This window comes from Suncus etruscus, chromosome 16 (assembly GCF_024139225.1).
Source record: "Suncus etruscus isolate mSunEtr1 chromosome 16, mSunEtr1.pri.cur, whole genome shotgun sequence".
In the NCBI taxonomy this organism is placed as follows: Eukaryota; Metazoa; Chordata; class Mammalia; order Eulipotyphla; family Soricidae; genus Suncus; species Suncus etruscus.
The window spans coordinates 1,714,085-1,737,609 of NC_064863.1; the positions used below are offsets into that span (position 1 = coordinate 1,714,085).

Here is a 23,525-nt window from a genome sequence, read left to right on the forward strand (position 1 = left end):
GAGTATAGGCAGGAGGCAGAATTTCAGAATTAGGCAGGAGGGCCTTTGTCTGCAGATCGCAGGAGATCTGATAGGCTGAGGGCCCTCGCCAGCATCAAGTGGCCACTGATTTGGTCTGTGCTCTAAGGTCCCCACTTTCGCTTTACAAGGTCAGAAGTGAATTTCAGAAAACGTAGCTGCAGTCAGGAAGTTGGGTGAGTTGAATCCTCCCGCCAGGCCCTTACTGAGCCTTTCTCTTGTCTCAGGATTAGATGAAAGGGATTTTTGCTCCACGGAAATAAAGCGCTGGTGAGTGGTCTATGCTGGAGAGAGGATGTAAGGGAGGCAGGAACGGAGCGAGCCTCCTGATTTGGGAGTGGATCAAACACTTGGAAGAAGTGAAATCACTCTGCAATCCTCTCCCCACGGAGGCTCCCGACACACCGCCGAGGTTTACTGTCTTGCAAAACAAAACGTTGTTAAGCCACAATTAAGACAGGAGGCCAGTCTCTGAGAATGGAAGGAGAGCGGCCGGGGTCGAGTCCAGCCCCCCCCCCCGCCCCCTCGGGCTCTGTTTTCTTTTACCTTGCGGCCCTGTGACTTTTGCAGGAGCTTTCATGCTTTCACTGTGTACACACACACACACACACACACACACACACACACACACACACACACCCCTCCAAGTCTCTCTCTCAAACACACATTCCTCTGCCATTCCTCTCCACATTTTGGAAGAGTGGGGCTAAAGGAAATATTAATATATTTCCTGCAGGGGATGAGAGGTCTGGATCTCGAGGCAACCACGGGGAGGGCCAGTACAGAGACAGACAGACAGACAGACAGACAGACACACACACACACACACACACACACACACACACACACACCGTGCCGGCCTACCCGCGAGAAGCCCCGACCATCCATCCTCCAGAGGAACCCGCGGAGGCCTCGACCTCCAGGACCGACACTTGGTGGCCGGGATGCTCCGGAGCCGGGATAGCAACATCTGATGTCTTGCCTCCCAACGGGCCCCCCTCGAGGTCACCCGCAGCTGGGCGTCGTGGCTTAGCTCAAGCTACACTTTAAGCACCCGAAGAAGATAGAAAATGCTCCCTGGAGGCCAGGAGGTGGGTGAGCCCCGAGCGTGGAGGTGGGAGGTGGGGGGTGGGAGGGGAGAGGTGGGGCCGCTCCGGGGGTGGCCAGGAAGGCTCGCAAGACGTCTTGGGTGGGGGGCAGAGGGTCAAGGCTGCTGCAAAGGGGCTGCAGGGTGCGGAGGAAGGCAGTGTGCGCGGGAAAGGGCCGGAGCCTGCGAGCTCGCTCGCGCACACGCACACGGCGTTTGGAGTCCCGCCAGATAGCGCTAGAGGGCTATTTATTGCAAGCCTGGCCTCCTGCAAGAGGGTCGGTCCTGCGGCTCAGGGAGGACGGGGAGTGGAAGGGGGGCTGTGTGGAGGGGAGGGGTGGGTTCTACCCCATCTTATTAAAGAAAATTAATTGTGGGGTGTTTTATTTGCTACTCATTGAATGGGAAGGGGAATATGGTGCAAAGCCTAATCAGGGAAGGGAAGAAAAACAAAACATGCTCCCCACCCCCACCCCACCCCACCCAGGCCCGTCCAGTGCTTGATCTAGCCCAACCAGAGAGAGAGACAGAGAGAGACAGAGAGAGACAGAGAGAGAGAGAGAGACAGACAGACAGACAGAGACAGAGAGAGAGAGAGAGAGAGAGAGAGAGAGAGAGAGAGAGAGAGAGAGAGAGAGAGAGAGAGAGAGAGAGAGAGAGAGAGAGAGAGAGAGAAACAAGTGAACTGAACGAGTGAGCAGGTATGGGAGGGAAGCCCCTGGAATTCTTCCTAAACCAACTTTCCTGGCCGCTGTTACCCACGGGAAGGTCAGGAATAGTTCACCAGGATGAGTGGAGGTTTAAAGAGAAGTATTAAAAAAAATAGATGGCTGGTGGGAGGGCAAAGGCGTTTTTTGAAAAACGCCAGATAAACTATATTTCAAAAATTCCACTTGTCAGCTGGAAGATCTGGACTACAAGAGCTCCTCTGCCTTGATCCCAGCAATGCTGGTTCCAGGGCTGTTCTGGAGAGCTGCAATCAAACACTCTGAGATATTTTGAGAAAAGAGCTAGTCTTACACACACACACACACACACACACACACACACACACACACACACACACACACACACCATCACAGTTTCATTCAGGACCCAAAGAACAGTGCAGCAAATCGAAAAGACTTCCAATAATGACAGAGGTAGAGGGAAGGAAGTGGGGGGTCGGGATAATTTGATCCTTTTTACTTGCTCAATTCAGTGATCCAAGAAAACTTTCAAATAATTCATTAAAATGTTTATCTACTTTTATTTTTAAAACATCTGGCATCTTCTATATCTAACTTCTCCATTTTTAAAAATGCTATTGCATTTTACCTAAAGGAATTTAAAAAATAAATGTAACCATTCCTATCTTCCCAACCAGTAAACAAGACCTTCACAAATGAAAAATTAACCCCCCAAAATCTGCTTCATTCAAAATACTCCAACCCCAAACATTAGAGTTACAAATAAGATTGAAGTTGTATGTCTTCACTGCACTAGCAAGGCATTGATAGTTCTGCTGTAAGAAGACCAAGCGGGGGGGGGGGGGGGCATTAAAACCAAGGGATTTTAATGCAGAGACTAACACTTTAGACTCAGTTGTAAAAAATGTATAGTTATCACTCTGAGGGCCTGCAACTTTCTACGGGAAAATTTAGCAAACTGAATAACCAAACAGTGTCAGCGAAGAAAGTGGACAATTTCACCTAAAAAAGTATTTTGGTTCACAAATTTTTATTTCAAATAAAATACTCTCCAGAAAGCCAATGCCCTTTAAATGAAGTGTAACGGGATTCCATTATTCTTTTAAAATCTGAAATGCGACCTGTTCTATGTCGAGACCAAACTAGAAAGTAAAAGAAGGGAAAAAATAGGAAAAGGAGGAATTCTCAGAAGTCTTACGGATGCTTCAATAAGAAAGAGGTGATTAAAAACCAGACTCTTAAATTTGAGAGGTCCAATTTCTTCTCCCTTTCACCCCACCCTATTAATTCCCCTCCTTTTCACCTTTTATTTTTAAAGCACTGCCCCCCTACACACACACACACACACACACACACACACACACACACACACACACTAGAGCTAAGTAGCACATTTGAAATTCTGAAGAAATGGGTTTCAGCATCCATATTTGTTCCGGGGCACTTGTAAAATGCGATTTGTAGAAGGTCTTTAGCCTTCTGATTGTCTTTGAATTGTTTTTACTGAAACAGATCTTTGGCAGTTAATGAGTCCCCACGCAGCTGGACAGCTCCTCTCGGACACTGAGAACTCTAACCCCAAAATGACCCCAATTTGACACCGCAAGATGAAATTTTACCGCCTGTTAAAACCATTTTCAGCCTGAGCAAAAGAGGCTGACTGTTGACTGAGGTGTGCGTTGCCTTCTGCGACCCCCATCTTGCGCCTGTCTCCCAGGCTGGCCCCACCTACTTTTCTTTCCTACACCCCAAATGTGGAAGAACAGATGAGCCTTCCAGCTTGGGTGGGGGTGCAGAAGCTACAAACGGAGCATCCGCAGAGGTACGTCCATCCGCCACACCACAAAATGTGGGTCCCTCTCCCACTGTTCTGCAATCGTTCCTAGCACACCGTCGTCCAACTGAAGAAGAGGGAGAGCCACATGATAAATGGTTGGAGATTTGTTAATAAAAGACCAGTAAGTTGGTGATTTAAAAGGAGCAGTCCTGTCATCAGATTGGCCCAAGAACCAACATCCAACTTCATACGGTCTGTACTGCACAACGATGATATCTAAACTAAGTTTCCTAAATGACACACAACTGGGTGAAAGGAATCTCTCTAGTACCATGACAAAGTTGTCTCCACCGGCAACTGGTGAATTTTGAAACGAGACAGAGGTTTTGTTTTGTTTTTTCCCTCCAGCGGGGATTCACTTTTATGACTATTCTTACATCCACTTCAGTCTTTGAGTTTCTGAAAGGTTTGTTTTCTTTGCCACTACCTTAAAATCTTCGTTTCTTTTGCCCTCCTACAACTCACCAAATTGCTTGGGCTTTGAGCTTAATTATATTCAATAAAATCCAAAAGCTATCCAGAATATTAAACAGAAAGAAAGGAAGAATGAAATTCGGGTGTCAATGTGATTTATGTCATCCAAAAGGAAGAAAACACATGCAGAAAATAAGTTTTTATCTTTTTTCTTTGCCAAAAAAAAAAAAACAAACATCTCAAGATTATCATAGTATAATAAACCCTTTATTAAATTTCAACTATTTGAAGATACAGAAATCTCAGCTTGCATTATTTTTTACTCGGATGTGCTGCCATAGTCAAACATTTAAAAAAAAAGTGACGTTTTTCTAAATAAAGCCTCTGGAGTCACATCTCAGTTCAGTCTTAAAATTAAAGAAGAAGAAGAAGAAGAAGAAGAAGAAGAAGAAGAAGAAGAAGAAGAAGAAGAAGAAGAAGAAGAAGAAGAAGAAGAAGAAGAAGAAGAAGAAGAGAGCAATGGCACAAGGAGTAGAAGGTAGCCAAGAGGAGCATTTGAAATGCATGCAGTGGTCCAAGGGTTTGGAAGTGGATCTTTATTTACAAAAGAAGCCTTCGTCTAGGAGACTGAGTTTCATGGGAAAAGAAGAGCGATTGGTCCTTAAGGGTGCATTTAAGACATGAGTTTTATGGGTGACAAAAAGGTGCACGACTGAAAGGACAAACAACTGCAAATGGAAAAACGGAAAAACTGCGGTGCACTTCTCATCAGGGGCGCTGCTGGGGGAAATGTGAATCCTGCAGTATCAAGAGATCTGCAAGGTCCAAACACACACTGAGACTCCCCAACGTGTGTTTATTCTCCCGCCACGGGCTTAAGCGAGTTCGCTAAGGAATGCGGCTGAAAAATAAAATTTCAGAAACAGCGTTCTCTCTTCTCTTTTTGGAGTCTTCTCCTTTTACTCACCTTCTCTTAATGTCGAGGAACAAGTCGGCAACCAGGAAGGAGGAAGCTTTTCATCTCGGAGTCTTCTAGAAGAAACGAATGAAGACGTGGGACTGGGGGGGGGGGGGGGGAGGACCCACCCACTAGAACCTGCAGGTTTCCAAGCAAGTCTGCTCTAGTGGCTGCAGACCTGGGTTCTTCCCAGGAGTTCCGAACCAAAGTCTGCGGGGCTGGGCCGTCCCTGATCTGGCCACCCGGGCCGAGACCTCCAAGGCCAACGGTCCCGCTCCCGGGCGTGGAAGGACTCGGGCTCACCCCCACCCAATCCCTCAGTGCTACGCTTTCTGTGTGAGGGCCCGGTTCCCGCAGACAGGCAGGCATCCTCCTCCTGACGGTTCATGGAATCAAACTGTTTCATTGCTCTGGTAATCGCTCTTATCATCGCAGGTGCTCCATCCATCAGGCATCATTTTGGGGAGGCCTTTCCTGACTCCCGGAGCTCAGGCCCCAGCCCCGTTTCGGAACCCGGTTTCACCCTCAGACTTTGCCTAGAGTCACTTGGCAGGGCAGGAGACGGTGTAGTTCGAAAGCTTGTAGGGAAGCAAAGAAAGGGGTGAGAGAGGGAGAGAAGAAGGGAGGGAGGGAGAGAGAGAGAGAGAGAGAGAGAGAGAGAGAGAGAGAGAGAGAGGGAGGACAGAGGAGAGAAAAGTGAGAGAGGAGAGAGAGGAGAGAGAAGAGAGGAGAGAGGAGAGAGAGGAGAGAAAAGGGAGAGAGAAAGAGAGGGAGAGAGAGAGAGAGGAGAGAAAAGGGAGAGAGAAAGAGAGGGAGAGAGAGAGAGAGAGAAAGAGAGGGAGAGAGAGAGAGAGAGAGAGAGAGAGAGAGAGAGAGAGAGAGAGAGAGAGAGAGAGAGAGAGAGGGAGGCATGTAGGAAAGCTTGGCTTCTGGTCTGTCTCTCAGTCTTTTTCTCCTCTCGCGGTCTCTCTCGCAGCCCCGTCTTCCCAGGCACACTTTCTCACTCGATCCTCCCAGCGCCCCGTCCCACCCCCTCGGCGGGCCCAGTGGGGTCCGAGCGCCCCACAGTCGCGGCGCCAGCCGCTCTGGGCTCCCGGTGGGGCAGGGGCCGAGGGAAGGCGCGAGGGCGGCCGAGCCCGTTCGCGGCCGGCCGGGGGCCCCTGGGAGTCTCCGCTGGGCCGGGCGGGGAGGCGGCGGGAGCGGGAGCGGGAGCGGGCGGGGAGCGCGGCGCGGCGCGGCCGGGTCCGAGGCTCCGCCCCCAGCCCGGGCTCCCCTGATTGACGCGCCGCGCTCCACGCGGGGGGGGGGGGCGTCTCCGCCGCACGACCCCCGCGGGCCCGGCGCCTCCCTCCGTCCTCCCGCGCGGAAAGTTCTCGCGGTCCGCCCGTCCGCCCGGCGAGCGCTCGGGCCTGGAGGCGCGGTTGCGGGGCCTCGGACCCGGGTCGCGGCGATCGGTCGGGGGCACCGAGACCCCGAGGCCCCGCAGGGCCTGTCCCCTGCCTGTCCCCGCGGCCAGGGTCCGAGCAGCGTCCCGCGCTAAGTCAGGCCCGTCTTCCTCTCTTTCTCTCTCGGTCCCCTTTCTCTTTCTCTGTCGCTGCGCGTCTGTCCTTCCTTTCTCGCGCCTCTCCGCGTCTGTCGGTCTCTCCGTCTGTCCTTCTCGCTGTCTGTCCTGCACACAGTTGTGAGTCGTAGGAAGATGGAGTTGGCATAGTTTAAGGCCTGTCTGTCCGTCCGTCTGTCTGTGTTTCTCTCTGTCCTAGACACAGTTACCTGAGTCGGAGGAAGACGGAGTCGGGGCAGTTCAAGGTCTCAGCGTCCGTGCGTCCGTCTCTCTCCGTCTCTCGCGCACGGCCCTGGGCTGGTCCCGGCTCCCGAGACTCGCTCCCTTCTTCGCTCCGGCCGGTCGCTCCGCAGGGCTCGGACCCGGGCCCGGGCCCGGGGGGAGGCGGGGCGCGCGTCCGGAGCGCACCCGATCGGCCCCCAAAGTTGGGCCGGGTCCTCCTCGCAGTGCGGGGCCGAGCAGCCCGGGAAGGAAGAGGGAGCGCGGAGCCAGGGCCAACGCGTCGCGCGATCGAGGAGCCGGGAAGCCCCGAAGCCTCGGCCCCGCGCCGCCGCCTCCAGCTGCCCGCGGCTCCGGGGCGCGCCCGCTCTGTCTCTCCGTCTCGGTCTCTCCGAGTCTCTGCCGCCGTCTTTCTGTGTCTCTGTCGGAAGAGGGTCCCCCGCCCTCTCTCTCTGTCTCTGGTCTATCTCTGCGGGAAGAGGGTTCTCTGATTCTCTCTCGCTCTCTTTCTCTCCGCGTCTCTCAGTCTCTCTCTCTCCCTCGCGCGCGCGCTCGCCCGCGCCCTCGCCCCCCCGGCCCGCGCGCTGATTCGCTCCGCCCGCCGCCTCCCCGCCCGCCCCCCCGCCGCCCGCCCGCCCGCCCTCCCTCCCGCTGCCGTCCGGCCGCTCTCCTCCCTCGCTCCTCGCTCGCCTCGCTCGCCTCGCGCGCTGCCAGCCGGCTCCTCTCCGGCTCCCTCGCGCCGCGCCGCCGCCGAGCCGGGCCAGCCGGGCCAGCAGAGCCGAGCCGAGCCGAGCCGCGCGGAGCCGACCGAGCCGAGCCGAGCCGAGCCGAGCCGCGCGGAGCCGACCGAGCCGAGCCGAGCCGAGCCGAGCCGAGCCGCGCGCGCCGGCCGGGCATGGCCCCCGCCGCTCCCGGGCCCCGTCCCCGCGCCCGCCCGCCGCCGCCGCCGCCCCGCGCCCCGCTGCCCTCCGCGCGCCGCTCGGCCCTCGCCGCCGCCGCCGCGCTCTGCCGCCGCGCCCGCTGACCGGCCGGCCGGAGCCTGCCTGCCCGGGGCCGACGGACACGGACGGACGGACGGACGGACGCGCGCGGAGACCCGACCCCGCTCGTCCCGCTCTGCGCCACCGCGACGGCTCGCTTCGCCATCCGTCTCTCGCTGGGCGCCGGACACCCGCCTCCTCCGCTGCAGCGAGCGACTCAGTCGTTCTCGAGACTTTTGGGAAGCCGACTCAGTTATTCTCTCGCCTTCCATCATTTTTTTCCTGCAAAACTCCACGTTTCATTTTTCCTGCAAACTATTCCATTTCCTCCCTTTCCTTTTTTTTCCTTTTCTCCTCGAGCCCCCCCTCCCTCTCTCTGCAAGGCCACTTGAAAGACTCGGAGACAGAGACAGAGAGAGACAGAGAGAGAGGGAGAGAGGGGACCCGCGCGCTGACGGGGGGCGAGGGGGCGGAGACCTGCGAGACGCCGCGAACCCCTCGCGGAGTTAGTTGTTCCAGAGACAGACGGAGACCGACACGCAGAGAGAGAGAGACAGAGGAGGAGGAAAAAACGGGCTCGCTGCCTCCCTCCTCCTACCCTCCTCCTCCTCCCGCATCCCTCCTCCTCCCCACCTTGACACCCCCGACTGACTGACTGACTGACGACTGACTGACAGCCATGCGACGCGGCTCTCGGCTTCCAGGCGGACTGCCCACGGGCCGCGCGTAGCCTCCGCGCCGGGGCCCGTCCACGCCGGGCGGCTCGGTGACGGGCGGACCAGAGGACAGACGATCGGGCTTCGCCTTCAGCTTTTCTGCTGTTCCCTTTCTTTTTCCCTTTTCGATTTCTTCTAACTGAGGGACAGCCGAGAGCCAAAGGGGCCAGGAGGACCGGACAGGAGGAGGAGGAGGAGGGGAGGAGGGAGGAGGAGGAGGTGGAGGAGGAGGAAGAAGAAGAAGAGGAAAAGGAAAAAAGCAGCCAAAGAAGAAATATCCCTGGAGGGACACACAAAACAAAACAAAAAAAACAAAAACAAAACAAAAACCCAAAGTCTCCTTCGTGGTCTCGCCTGGACCGGAGCTCACCCGCCAGCCCGGAGTGGAGAATTGGGACAAGTCGCTTTGGTTTGGAAAAGGAAAAAAAGAAAGCCAGACCAACAAAAACTAAACAAATAATAAAATTAAAAAAAAAAAAAAAAAAAAAAGAAGGAAGGAAGGAAGGACCTCGCGTCTGCACCAGCCCCGAGCACTTTTCTGGAATCGGCCCGCGCCCCGCCCGGCCTGGGACCCCCCGCAGACGGCAGCCGCGTCCCGGAGCGGCGGCGCCCGGAGCCAGGCCCGATGGCGCAAAGGGTAGGTGGCTCGGACCCCGGCCCCGGCCCGCTCCCGCCCCCAGCCGGAGCCTGCAGCCTGCAGCGACGCCGCGGCCCAAGCCGGCCCCGTGCGTGCGTGTGTGTGTGTGTGTGCGCGCGTGTGTGTGTGTGCGCGCGTGTGTGCGTGTCCGGGCGCGCGTGTTCGTCCCAGCGCCGAGCGAGCGAGCGGCGAGTGCGTGTGCACGGTGAGTGTCTGCGCGCGTGTGTGCGCGTGTGTGCGTGTGCAAGCCCGCACGCTTTCGTCTCGCCGCTGCTTGCGAGCTTGCACCCTCGCCCCGGCTCTCCTGCTGCTGCTGCGGCTGCCGGGCTGCGTCGGAGCCGCCTTTGCCGGGGCCGCTGCAGCCCAGCCCAGCCCAGCCCAGCTCAGCCGAGCCCAGCCTAGCCGAGCCCAGCCCAGCCGAGCCGAGCCGGGGCGGCCGCTTTCTGCCTCCGCACTGACCGGGATCGGGGAACCCGCGGCCAGATTATGTTCCTGGTAACTTTTCGCCTTCTTCCCCCTCCTCCTCGTCCTCCTCCGGGGAGGGAGCACTACCTCCAGCCTGCCCCGCTCCCTCCTCTCTCTGCCCCTCTGCCCGAGCCTGCTCTCTCTCTCTCTCTCTCTCTCTCTCTCTCTCTCTCTCTCTCTCTCTCTCTCTCTCTCTCTCTCTCTCTCTCTCTCTCTCGCTCTCTCTCTCTCTCTCAGCTTTATTCGCCTGCTTTTCCGCCCCCTGATTTATGGGAGCCTCTCCCGAGGAGGCCCAGGGGGGCCCGGGGTGGGAGCTGCGGCTGCCTCTCCCTCTCTCTCTCTCTCTCTCTCTCTCTCTCTCTCTCTCTCTCTCTCGCTCTCTCTCTCTCTCAGCTTTATTCGCCTGCTTTTTCGCCCCCTGATTTATGGGAGCCTCTCCCGAGGAGGCCCAGGGGGGCCCGGGGTGGGAGCTGCGGCTGCCTCTCCCTCTCTCTCTCTCTCTCTCATTCTCTCTCTCATTCTCTCTCTCTCTCTCTCGCTCTCTCTTCCTCCGACCCTCTTCCCAGACCCCGTCGCCAGCGGCTGCCCAGGGTTCTGCCGCCTCCGCCTCCGCCTCGGGCCACCCTGGGGCCTTCTCGGTTTTCCACCTCCGTCCGCCCTCACCTCCCTACTGGACCCCTTTCCCCTGCTTGCTCCGAATGCTGCTCCCGGTTCGTGCTTTTGCCTTTTGAAATGTGCGGCAACATCAACAACAAACAATATTAGTGACCCCCCCCCCCGCCCAACTTTCAACCAACTAAGTCCCTGGTGTTGTCTAGGCCGGTTGCGCGCTCGCTGGCTCGCTCGCTCGCTCGTTTAGTGCGTGTCCCTCCTTTTTTGCCCCTTTCTGACTTGGTGTTTCTTTTCTGTTCTTTTTTACCCACATACTCTCTGTCTCTCTCTTTCCTCTCCCCTGTCCTTTCCTTGCTCTCCTCTATCCCGCTCTCCCTCTCCCACTCTTTGCATTTCACCCCGCACCCCTCTTTGCCATCCCACCCATCCCCGGCCTCCCCTGCGCTCTCTCTCTCTCTCTCTCTCTGTCTGTCTCTGTCTCTCTGTCTGTCTCTGTCTCTCTCTCTCTCTCTCTCTGTCTGTCTCTCTGTCTGTCTCTGTCTCTCTCTCTGTCTGTCTCTGTCTCTCTGTCTGTCTCTGTCTCTCTCTGTCTCTGTCTCTCTCTGTCTGTCTCTGTCTCTCTGTCTGTCTCTGTCTCTCTCTCTGTCTCTCTCTCTCTGTCTCTGTCTCACCTCCTGGCCCCCTCCCTCTTGCCGGGCCCGCACGCAGTACGATGAGCTGCCCCACTACGGCGGGATGGACGGAGTAGGAGTGCCTGCCTCCATGTACGGAGACCCCCACGCGCCGCGGCCGATCCCCCCGGTTCACCACCTGAACCACGGGCCGCCGCTCCACGCCACGCAGCACTACGGCGCGCACGCCCCGCACCCCAATGTCATGCCGGCCAGCATGGGGTCCGCTGTCAACGACGCCCTGAAGCGGGACAAGGACGCGATCTACGGGTGAGCCTAAGCCCGAGCCTGCACCGGCCCTGGGCCTGCCCCTCCCCGCCACCCCACCCCACCCACCCACAGACACCCACCGTGGTGTGAGTGCGAGCGAGAGTGTGCGTGCCAGTGCGGACTCCGTGGGGTGTGTGGGTGTGCGTGTGTTTGGGTGCTGGGGGGCCTAGGAGGGGTGCAGGCGGGGGACAGCGAGGAGTTGTTTCTGCTTTTGGGGTGGGGAACTCCCCTGCCTTAGCAAGAAGGGACAGTCTTAGACAAGGGGGCTGCTCTTGGGTCTCTAGACTGTTTGTTAGAAGGACGGGATAAGGGTGGGGGCTGCTCTTGGGTCCTTAGACTATTGGGAAGAAGGGACAGCGAATGGAGGGGGTGCCTGCTCTTGGGTCCTTAGACTATTGGGAAGAAGGGACAGCGAATGGAGGGGGTGCCTGCTCTTGGGTCCCTGCACTGTTAGATCCCTAAAAGATAGATATGGTTTCCTTGCTTCACCACCGTGGCCCCGTCACCCCAGACTCCACAGTCCCCTCGAGTCAGAGTTCACAGGACCTTGTCCCCAAGGACGGAATTCCCAGGCCAAAAAGAACTCGGGGTTGCTCCTCCCAGGGCCTGGATGAAGGAGAAAGTTTCCTGCCCATGAAAAGCAACTTTTCTTTTTTTTTTCCTCTTTCTCTTCTGTTTCCTACTGAGTCTGGGAGTCACTACAAGTCGCTTGGGCTGGAATCTGGGCTTGCTTCGGTCAGCGGCCAGGAAGTCCTAATCACCCACTTCTTAATTCTCTTGTAAATAAAGGGGGCAGACCTTGGAGTGCAGCGGGGTGGAAGGGACCTCTGGCTTGGCTTGCTTGCACCGAGGCGCTTTTGCTGCTGCGAGGCCGGGCCGGGCTGGGAGAGAGGCTGCAAATGGTTCTCTGTCCGTGGAGAACTCGCTTCGGAGCAGCAGGCGGCTGCACGCTCCAAGCGGAGGCCTTCGGGGCTCTCCGGGCCGGGGAAAGTGGGGGAGAGCCGGAGGGCTGCCGAGGGCAGGGAACAGTCAGTAAACTGCCTGAAGACTGAGCCTGAAGCCAGAAGCCGCCAGCATCCCAAAGAGAAACACAAAGGGCAGGCTCCCTCCCTGCACCCTTCCAAGTTTGAACACTACGTTTTTTAGTATTTTTGCCTGCTGCAAATGTGGTCCTTGCAAGGAAGCGAGCGCTTCAGCAGCGTTCCACCTCCTAGGACGTTGGCCCTCATGCCCAGACTTTCATAGCCAGGACCCAGCCAACAAGTTTGAGAGGCAGGAGGAGGCCGCAGGGCGTCCCAGGAACACTCCGCGCCTCCAGAAGCGCCCTTGGGGTGCCTGCAAGGTGACGCCTTGGGCCTTGCAGAGAAGCCCCTTTGCCAGTGGCTGGAAGACGATTTTGAAAACATGTTCCCTTGCTGCTTCTTTCTGGGGAGGTCAGGGCCAGGTCGCAGGGGTGGTTGGTCCTTGGCTCTGCGGCCTCTTGTCCCATGGGGGGAGTGGGTCGGGGGTCCGGGTGTCCCAGGCCTTCCCTCCCGGGCCTTCCCAGGAAGGTTCTACTTACTGACTTACTGGCTTGGCGGGCGGCAGGGCTGGGGCGGTTGTGTGTGTGTGTGTGTGTGTGTGTGTGTGTGTGTGTGTGTGTGTTGTGTGTGTGTGTGTGTGTGTTTGTGTGTGTACTGCTCTGAGTGACCAGATCTGAGGGACTCCCTACCCGGAGGGAAAGGGCCCAGCCTGTTTCCTTTCTGTTTGTAGCCCAGGCTCGGCTGGCCGAGAAAGAAAGAGAGAGAGAGAGAGAGAGAGAGAGAGAGAGAGAGAAAGAAAGGGCTGGTGAAAAGAGGGTGCGTGCCTGCGGTAGTAGAGAAGGAAAGCAAACCCTCCAAACTTGTTGATTACAGTTTTGCTCCTTCCCTCTGCACCCGTCTCCCTCCCGTGTGTGTGTCTCTGCGTGGCGCTGCCCGTTAGGCACCCGTTGTTTCCTCTGTTAGCTCTGGTCTTTGAGAAGTGCGAGCTGGCGACCTGCACTCCCCGGGAACCTGGCGTGGCTGGCGGCGACGTCTGCTCCTCCGACTCCTTCAACGAGGACATCGCCGTCTTCGCCAAGCAGGTCCAGGCGCCCTTCCCGACCCCCTCGCTCTGCTCGCCGGCGGCCCTCTCCCCTCGCCTCCCAGCTGGCCCCCAGAAGGGGAAGGGAAAGGCTGGGACACCCCCCTCAGATCAGATCAGCCCCCACCCCACCTCCCCAGGCCCAGGCCTAGCTCCGCTCGGGGCCTTCTCCCCACCCCTCAGCCTGCAGGCGAATTATTGCAAGCTGAGATAAATATGGGTGTTTGTTCCCCCCCCCCCCAGCCAGGAATACTGGGACTCGACCCTCGAATTAAAGCTGACCTGCCCCTAATCTGGGGCTTGGCCTTTTCTCCTGCCTGCAGCTACTAGCACAAGGATCGGGGTGGAGGGGCGAGCGGGGCTGGCAGGGACCTGTGCCCGGGAGGGAAGGAAACTGGGCGCCTCTCCGGGCGGTCTCGCTGGGCCAGGGGGCGAGGGAGCCCAAGCGTCGCTGCTTCCCCCGTCCCGGCCCCCCACTACGGGCCGTTCAGAGGCGCAGGGAACCTCCTGGAATTCCCTACTGCAGTTTAGTGGTTCCCGGGACCCCTTGAGAGGGCCGAGAAGCTGATTTCCTTTCGGCAGCTCCCATGCTTGGAAGCACTAGTTGGTTTCACGCAGTGACCCAAATCCCTTTTTGCCTCTCCTCCTTTTCGAACCCCCTTCAAACGGTCCAAGTGGAGTCGCAGAGTTTGCCCTCTATTCCTATGGAGGACTCCTTCATGCCGACTTTCCCTCCTGCTCCTTTCTTCTAGGTTCGGGCCGAAAAGCCACTTTTCTCCTCAAATCCAGAGCTGGACAATTTGGTAAGGCGCCCTGTTTCTGGCCTTCGCACAACCTGACTTTCCGGCACCCGCCTTCCTTTCTCCCCTGCCAAGATTTGGGGGGAGGTTCAGCGGAGGAGCCCCCTTGGAATAGCTTAAAGCCGGCTCCAGGGATGGCACAGAGGGCCAGGTGGGCCATGCCGAAGGGCGACCCGGGAAGCTGTAGCCCAGGTCCCAGCGGGCGCCGAGGGCTCCAACCGGGAGCGCCTACCGGGGGTTGCTTCCCAGGACTCGGCCCCCAGGCGAGCTTGGAGAAGTGAGTTATTTCCTCTGTTTGCCTGGGCAGGCGGCTGAGCCTCGGGCTGCTACCCCGAAGGAAGTCGCTGCTGGCGGGTGGAAGGAAGGCTGGGCGAGGGAGGGGGGAGGTGAGGGGCAGGCCAGCGCAGGCCACTTTTAGGTGCGATTCTCTTGCTAATTTGCACCATTTCAATATTAAAAGTCCTTAAATCCTCTTTGAAAAGCCTGCCTCCCCATTCATCTGGAGTATTTCCTTCTTTGGGAAGGAGGGCTTTCTCGGGGTGTGCAGTTCTGAAAAGCTCTCTCCGGAGAAGGAGAAGGGAATTTCAAAAACAAAAACAATAACAATAACAATAACAAAAATCCCAAGACCTGAGGTCAGTCCAGGGAGGAGAGGGTTAAAGAGCACCCTGGCTCAGAGAGATGGCCTGACCCTCCTGCAGTTTAGCCCTTACCAAGATCACAGAGAACTGGAGTGTGTGTGGGGTGGGGTGGGGTGGGGTGTGTGCGTGTGTGTGCGTGTGTGTGTGTGTGTGTGTGTGTGTGTGTGTGTGTGTGTGTGTGTGATGGTGGTGGTGGTGGTGGTGGTGGTGGTGGTGGAGGTGGTGAAGACCAGAAATTACATGCTTGGGGTGGTGTGTGTGTGTGTGTGTGTGTGTGTGTGTGTGTGTGTGTGTGTGTGTGTGATGGTGGTGGTGGTGGTGGTGGTGGTGGTGGTGGAGGTGGTGGAGACCAGAAATCACATGCTTGGGCTCAGGTTGATTCAGATGCCTAGCCGGTAGCCAGTGAGGCAGAGGTGATCAGCAATCACGCGGCTTTTCTGAGGCTTCCTTGATGATGAGAGCTGGGCCACCTGCCTGGTCCTTGTCCCCAACCCTCTCCCCTGGCCTCTTCATTCCATTCGGGACCTCAGCCACACATTTTGCACTTTTCTTGCAGATGATTCAAGCAATACAAGTATTAAGGTTTCATCTCTTGGAATTAGAAAAGGTAAGCAGTAAATGCCAATCCCTGTTTACTATCCACTCGCCCCAATGGGCCTGGGAGATTTCTAGTAAAAACTCCTGGTGAGGAAATGAACACCTGGAGATTTGGGGCTCCCTGTCACCAAGTCTGCCTCAGCTTGCTCCTTGCTCAGACCCTCCAGGAGCTCGGAGGATGGGTAAATCTAGACCGTCCTTTCTTCCCAGTGGCCCCTCCCCCTCATTCTCTTTCCCCCTCAAGCATGCAGGATTGTTTGGAAATGCATCAAACCGTTTGTGTGACTGGACATTCAGCCTGCGTGTGTCTTTATTAACGCCACTCACCCTCGGCCCAGAGCACGCATGAGGTGCAAGCGGCGAAACTCATCCTCTCTGGGGTGTCTTTGCTTTGCTCCGAGTTCAACCACCTTCCCCTGGAAACGTACAATCCTACCGGCTTATTGAACGGAAAATGCTAATCCTGTGCCCAGTTGCAGCATTCTAACGTTTGGATGCCATTGTCAAATTGGCTTTTCCTCCCTGGACTCCCAGTTTGAACCCGTTATTTCCAGTCCTGCCATTTCTCTCTTTATTGTATGTAACTTGTTGCTCAGGGAAGTCTCTGGAGCATAATATCTACTGCAACAATTGTTCTATTGTTTCCTAGACTTCAACTATTATACCCGAGAATTAGAGTTAGTTGGGAAGAAAGCATGCAGTTGCTGTTTCTAGATTAACCACAGAATCTGGTGTTTTTCCCTTTAAAGATGAAACAAAGCAATACTAACAGCAACAACTGGCTAAGCTGACCCCTCCTCAATGACTCTCCCTGTAGGTTCACGAACTGTGTGATAACTTCTGCCACCGGTACATTAGCTGTTTGAAGGGGAAAATGCCCATCGACCTCGTCATTGATGAACGAGACGGTAGCTCCAAGTCAGATCATGAAGAACTTTCGGGCTCCTCCACCAATCTTGCTGACCATGTAAGTCTGTAAGCATTTAGCATTCTATTAAGACACTGGCCCAAGCTGTGGGGAAACAACCCAACCGACCTACCAGAATGTGTGTGTGTGTGTGTGTGTGTGTGTGTGTGTGTGTGTGTGTGACTTCTAGCTTTACTGGATGTTTTATCTTTTGAGGGACTTGGGATCTTTGGGGGTCCATTGCTCCCTACCTCTGCCATACCCTTTCCTCCCATTTCCTGATACTTGACTGCTCCTTCTCTATTTATGTGGAGAGTAAAAGGGACATCACGTGGAAAAAAATTAAATGAAGAAATAAAGCCAGAGTTGGTAGAATGTTTTGTGCTTTTCATGTGGAAAGTTTCCTGGATTTGGCTGCTTTGGTGTTAGCAAGTTGTTTGATTTGGTGACTAATGTCTTTTTCGCTTCTGAACTTTCTTTATACAGTAGGAGAGAGAGAGAAGTCAGACAGCTAACTGGATAGGACTGAGAGGAGGGGGAGAGAGAGAGAGAGAGAGAGAGAGAGAGAGAGAGAGAGAGAGAGAGAGAGAGAGAGAGAGAGAGAGAGAGAGAGAGCTAGAGTCAAAGAGAGGATGGAGTGAGGATTGATTTCCTGCACTCTCACAGAGATGACAATCCTGAGAATCATTGGCAATCTTGCATTGCATTAGAAAGAAAAGGAGTGAATGCGTTACAGTTCTCAGTGCTTTTGCTCTACAGAAACTCTTTGTCAGAATATGGACTTGCTGCCAAGTGCCTGAAGCATCTTCATAATAAAAGACAGTAACCTTGATGAAACAATTATTAACAATGTATTACAGAAAGCTGAAGGGAATTGTGATTGAGTAACCATAGGTTAGTGGTTGAATTTTAACACTTTTAACAGTTGGTGAATGAGGACTGAGAGTGGAGTAAGGAAAGACTATGTATGTATGTATGTATGTCAGGCCAGGAAGGGAAATTTCTTTCTATTCTCTCTGTTTTTAATCCTATTTTGGAACTGATCTAGTAAGTCTGATGCTTAAAAAAAAAAAAAAAGCATATGTAGTGAGACTGAAAATTTGAAAAAAGAAGCAAAGAGAAGAAAGATTGCAGCTGGTAGGGAAGGCAAGAGTGGGGAGGTTAAAGAGTGGGTGTGAACAGCAATTTATTTATAGGAACTCAAGCCTGGGGGTGGGGGACAGGGTGTTTATAGAGCACATTCAATTGAACTCACACCCTAAATGATATAGGCTATAACCTAATAACTCGATGGCTGAGATAGTAATTTAACACTGCAGAGTTAAACAGGCGTAGAGGCTAGAAGCAGTTGGTAGAGGCTTGAAGCGGTTGGTATCTTTACCACCAACCCACAGTCGTCCCCCCCCCCCCATCCAAGTCCCCTCCCACTCCTGGACATTAAAAGGAATGAATTGAGATGATTTGAGAATGAAACTTCAGTAGGGTTTTCCCTTACGCCATACTCATCCTGAAATGTTTCTAAGAATAATGTACTTATCAATTAACCTTTGCACTGTATGGAAAGTCAACCTAAGAACAAAAGTTAAAAAAAATAAAGGAGAATGAAGATGAAATCTTTAATTCTGATGTTCATTTCTGAGACAGAATAAATACTATGGCCTTGAGAACTCCCGTGCCTATCTTGGTTCTTTGCTTCTTCCTTATGGTGGGGGTAACTTTGGGGGGGGGGCTCTTTGTGTAAGTTTTAGACAAAATCAAAAGGATTGTGCAACAGCTATGGAAAATGTATTTGCTGACTGGCGGCTGCTGTGTGAACCACGATTGTGGTCCATGAGGCATGACACGACCTTAAATATGTTTGTTTTTCTTATTTACTTGTTTATTTTCATGGCTTTCTCTTTCTAAATTCATATGCATTTTACACTTGATGGGAGAATGGGAAGCAACCTGGTACATGGTTTGTGAAATGAGATGTTGGCAGTTGTCTGTAGACAAAAGCTTTTCTCAGAACTTTTCCAGGAGACTCAACTCTTTGGTTTTTGCAGAAGAGCTTGACAACTGTTTTCCAAGGGGATATATGGGATTAGAGCAGGCTGATGAAGAGCTCATAGAAGAGCCCAGATAGAGGAAGCTGTTTGGAGTAACCTTTGTCCTTCCTGTTTCAGTCCTCAATCAAGTCCGTGGGACTACTGATTTATTTTCAACCATGAGGGTTTGCCACCTCATTGGGCATTCTAATTTAAAGACTGATTTCCTAGTGGTCTCAACTAAAACGTTTTTCTTTTAGCCCCCTGCTATTTGTTTGAAGGGAAGTACTTATTCGTCCCACCAGCACAGTGAGTGGGAAGTGGTGAGGTTTGCCTCAGACTTGAATTGTGGGCAGAAGATGAGAGAAAACCTTGGAGAGTTTTCACCATTTTTGATCATTTTGTGCTAAGGGGTATTGGTTTTCTCCATGTCCAGGCCTCCCTATCTTCTTAGGCTTCTGTCTCTTCAGTAAGTAGACCCTCCTTCAACTTCCCAGCCACAAAAAAGGCAAAAACACCACAGAACCACTACCTGAGAGTGATACAAGTGGGACATTTTCGGCATATAAATGTGCCCAATTTGAATCTCCAGGTTTATTTTTTCATTTGCTTTGATATGCATATTTAATACATTGCCCCAGGCTGGATCTCATTTGGTGCACACTGGTGCAAGGGTGATGATGAGCCACTTCAGAAGGATGAGACAGCGGTTGTTTTCCCTGCTTTATCTGTTGGCCCACTATTCTGATCTACTGTGCTTCCTCACTGTTTATTTGCACATGAAATGCTGAGAGCATTTTAACTTATTGGCTATGAATAATGACAGCTAAAAAAGAAATGTAGTTTAATTTGTTGTGTGCCAAGGTTTCTCTTGTGGAGGTGACAGTTTGTGACAGCTGTTTGACACCCCCAAAACACATACACCTCTATTCTTATTAAGTGGTATCAAGATACAATATGTGTGAGAGAGAGAGAAAAAGAAAGAGAGAGTATGTGTGTGCGTCTAAGAAAGGAATGGGCAATGAGAGAGAGTGAAAAAGAAAAAGTGTGTAATTTGGGGTAGTGGAAAACAGAAAAGCCTCAAGAGCAAAATACTGGGTATCGAAATAGCTCTCAATTTTCTGATTAAGAAATTTGAAAAAGAATAAATAAAAGTCACTGATACAAATGCCTCGAAAGCAAGTTATTTCTGGCAGACTTTTAAGAATAAGTTTTATATGCTATTACTTAGTAATCAGGCTGTTGATTGATGCTTCTTATTCTATGGTTTTACGTTAATATTCTGAGGGAACATAGTATTAAGACTGCAAATATCTCACTTCCCATGTTACATTCAGTGAAGATATGGAACTTGTTCATTTATTATTGAAAAACATGATGGGGATAATGATAAAAGGATGTATGAATTAAATAAAATATGAAATTTATTATAACGTTGTTTACTGTTTTGCTAGGACAAATACTTAGTGGAAATATCGACTGTATTTTAGTTTATACTCTTCTAAGAGTAATTGCTACAGACAGAAAACAGCAATATAGTTTTCTTTGGCATATTAAAAGAAAATATGATGCTCAAAGCATAAGCATAACTTTTGACAGCTGTAGTTCATGATAAATCTCCCAAATTTTCAAATTTATCATGTTTAAAATAATAAATACATTAATTCTATTTTAAGTTTGAACTTGGAAACTTGTGAAATAATTACACTTTTGTAGTTTATAATATCTTTGAGTAATATATGAGATTCATATTATTTTTGGACAAGTTTTATTTATTTTTAGGTCTACTCTAGATCTAAATGCTATTATTTATCTACTCTAGATAAATAGGATTTTTTTATTTATTTGGAAAAATACATTGCCTATCATTAGATCAAGTTTAGACAAATTAAATTATATTCATTTGACATATGGTCTGATCTAAGTCTGTTTTTCTGAAAATCATACACTTACATTGTTTTTTTCCCCCTAATATCCATAAGAAGTTACATTTTATTTCTTGAATGAATTAAGCACTGGAAAGAAAATAAAGTTGTGTTTATTAACAATTAATGACAGGTGCCTTAAAATAGACTATTTATAGCAAGTTTAATACAAGAAAAATTATGTTAGTCTCTTTGTTGAAGTTACAATTTATATAAAGATATGCAGGTATTTTCTTTTGCATCTGTGAATATATCAGAGCTTTTTTATTTTTTAACTTCTATATAGTTCTTTTTTTCTAATGGGTTAAATCAAAGGATAAATTTCCCAGAACCTCTGTCCTGGCAGTCCCATTGAGGGTCTATAGATAAATTGTGTTACTACCTGAAAAATCTTGACGGGAGCTGGGAGCAAGCTGGGAGAAGCTTATTGAATATGAAGGGGCAAATAATGGGATTTGATCATAGTATTAATAATAGGAATTACTTATTTTATCAGATAGTTTCTTAGGTTCTAGTGGAAGATTAGACTTTATGGTGTGTTATCTAAGGCCTCTGGAGACCCATTCTGGGAAAGTTCTATCTCTAAGTTCTGCTAATCAATTCAAGGAGATGCAGCCCTGTGTGTTCTCTTATTATTATTATTTTTTTTTTTGCATGATTTGGGCAATTGTGCTTTTTTTTTTTTTTTTTTGGTAATTTCACACGAGGCTATTAATTTAAATCAGAGTTAGTACAGTTGCAGTGTGTTTTCAGTTTAACTGCAATGAGATAAAATTAAGTGAAGGTATACCTGGCAGCTACATTCACTGTCAGATTAAAATTTTGATATTTATAAAAATTCACTTTCTTGTGTGCTCTTACACGAAATGTCCTGTGGCATATTCTTCACAATTCAAGGTTATGGAAGGAGTGGAGAGATAGTAGATGGGTTGAGGCATTTGCTTTGCATGTGGATCAACTACTACCAAGAATGCCTCCTGAACACAGAACCAAGAGTAATCTCTGAGTACCATTGGGTGTGTCCTAATCGCCCCCAATTCCACAAAATTATGAGACATTTTATAACATGACAGTATATCAGCAATATTAGATATTTCTCTCTTGTAAAGAAGGAAGAAATAATTTGCAAGGGTACTTGCCACTTTGCCCGAAAGCTTAATAGTGTGGAGTTGAGGGAAATACCCTGGATCTATTTACAATTTTAAATAAAGACCCTAGCTCTATTTACATTTTTAAATAAGTCCATAATCTGAAAGCACACCCAGTTCTGAACTTTTCTGCCAGCTTTCCCATGACAGAGTTCAAATACCTACATATATTTCAAGCAATAGCATTAATCATTTTCACTTTTTAAACTTGAATATCTCAGGATAGGATTCTTAATTCTAGTTTTAGAAATATATTTGCATTATAATAAATAGGAGTTAAAACCTCCTCTGTCATAGGACACTAACTTCATTTTAATTGATGTGTCCTGACACAGGCGTATTTAACTTTTGTTACATACACATATTGAGTCACCATAGTCTCCCGTGCACTTTGATGATTAAAATATCTTCCTGTATGTCTACCTTTAATTTTACCTACAAACATGTATTCTAAAGTACTTTGCATCCCAACTTCATATTTTTTGGCGTGGTGCTATAGATTATGCTTCTGTGTGTATGCCCAGACAACAAAAATTTTGTTGAAGGTTTTTCTTTTTCTTACTTATTTTGCTAATGGAAATAAGTGAAAGTGATCTTAGAGATGCTCTCGTCTAGTACTTAATTTTAAAGGATAAAGGAAACCAGTCCAGAGAATTGAATGCTCAAGTCACGTGACCAGCATAGCACCCCAGAGTCGTAATTCCAATCTAACACTCGCTTCCCTTGTGCCACATCTAGGGAATCACCTTTTCATTTGCAGCCAAAGATGAGTTGTCCAGTCTTTTTCAGGTAGTGCTTGTGTGGAGTTTGGCTTTCTACCTCTGTACCCCTCCCCTTTGAGAACAACTAGCTTGCTATTGCCCCAGTTATTCCTGTGGTTCTTTAGAAACCCTTGCATTTTTTTACTTCCTTGTTTTCATACTTTATTTCATCCACACTGAAAGAATCATGAGCTGTGTAGTCATTTGAACAGGGAAATAAATGCCTCCCATTCTCCCGAACTTAAGTTACCTTTTCTGTAGCCAGACCCTCCCTGAAGTGACATAAGGGTGTTAAATGTGTCATTTTTTTCCTGTTTCTGCAACCTCAACAAAAGGGTGCACAAGTGATGTCTTCCTCTGTCCAGAGACTCCTCTTCTCTCTATGTATGCTGTTTCCTAGATCTAGCAAGATTCAATGAGAGTGGTAAATCATTCGATCTTTTTTTAACTTCCAAGGGAGAAATCATTGACAGAATTGTGTTTTCTAGGGAAAGCTGCGTGTAAACGAGCAATAGAGCCAGCCGCAGCCTGATCTCTTGTGGCCCCACGACTACAAGCGCTCCCCATATTGTCTCCTGCTTTTATATTAATTACAACTCGCATTATCAGCTGTGAGTCTGTAGCCCAGCAAATAGAAAATACTGCCCCAGGAGACCCAGCTTCTTGTATCTATTTTCCATCTCCTCCTATTGTGCCTCACTCAGTCTTCACTGTTTTTCTCCTGCTAACACTGCTCTTTAACGCAATTACGCAAGAGCATGAAGAGTTCCATCTTTGACTCCCAGTTATTAAAGCCACCGGGAATAGGAACATGTTCACTCTTTGCCCTCGGGTGTCTTTGTGATACTTTTGGTGGAGAACAGGGTTATGTTCTCATGGATGCCTTTACCTGCACACGTAGCCACATGCAAGCTCACTGAGCATGTCTCTATTTAGGCGGATGTCACTAACTTTACGTGCATCACTTTGGTTTCAAAATTCACTAAACTTCTGCCGATAATTTGGCTGAATCCAGACAGTTATTTCTGAAGGATGAAAACTTGGAAGTACATTCTCAGGAGAAAAAATTAAATAGAAGAAAGGAACTTTGATGCAAACAATTATTTCAATCTAAGGAAAAAAACTATCTAGGTAATAGATTATATTTTATTTGTGTAGTTCACAATTTTTTTTTCATGACTAAAAGAGGTAATAGTTTCTAGTAACTAGAGTGTCAGCATTTGAATAGCTGAATAAGAACTCTGGGGCAATTCCTCACAACTTGAGGGATCTATTTATTTTCTGGACTTTAAAGTTAGATGCATAGCATGGGATTCCTTTTTGTGGGTCAGACTTTGAGACTAGATCATTATACTCAAGCTGTTCTGGAAAAAGAGACCTCTGCTACCTTTTAGAAGAGCAGTTTTGAAGGATATAAGAAACAAAAGAGGGAAGGTTTTGAGGGATAGAAAGAGGAAAGGGAACAGTGTGTTAATGACCTTG

The 23,525-nt window shown here is 50.7% G+C and overlaps 1 protein-coding gene across 2 annotated transcripts in view; it reads left to right on the plus strand.

Moving 5' to 3' along the window:
• Window positions 1-9,005: 9,005 nt before the first annotated feature.
• Window positions 9,006-23,525, plus strand: part of MEIS2 (Meis homeobox 2) — a 242,889-nt gene continuing 228,369 nt past the window's right edge. For both annotated transcript variants that reach the window (XM_049790038.1, XM_049790039.1), the window contains exons 1-6: window positions 9,006-9,116; window positions 10,902-11,134; window positions 13,097-13,238; window positions 13,990-14,040; window positions 15,235-15,285; window positions 16,093-16,242. In XM_049790038.1, coding sequence (XP_049645995.1) covers window positions 9,105-9,116; window positions 10,902-11,134; window positions 13,097-13,238; window positions 13,990-14,040; window positions 15,235-15,285; window positions 16,093-16,242 — 639 coding nt within the window. In that variant the 5' untranslated portion in view covers window positions 9,006-9,104. The remainder of the gene's footprint in view (window positions 9,117-10,901; window positions 11,135-13,096; window positions 13,239-13,989; window positions 14,041-15,234; window positions 15,286-16,092; window positions 16,243-23,525) is intronic.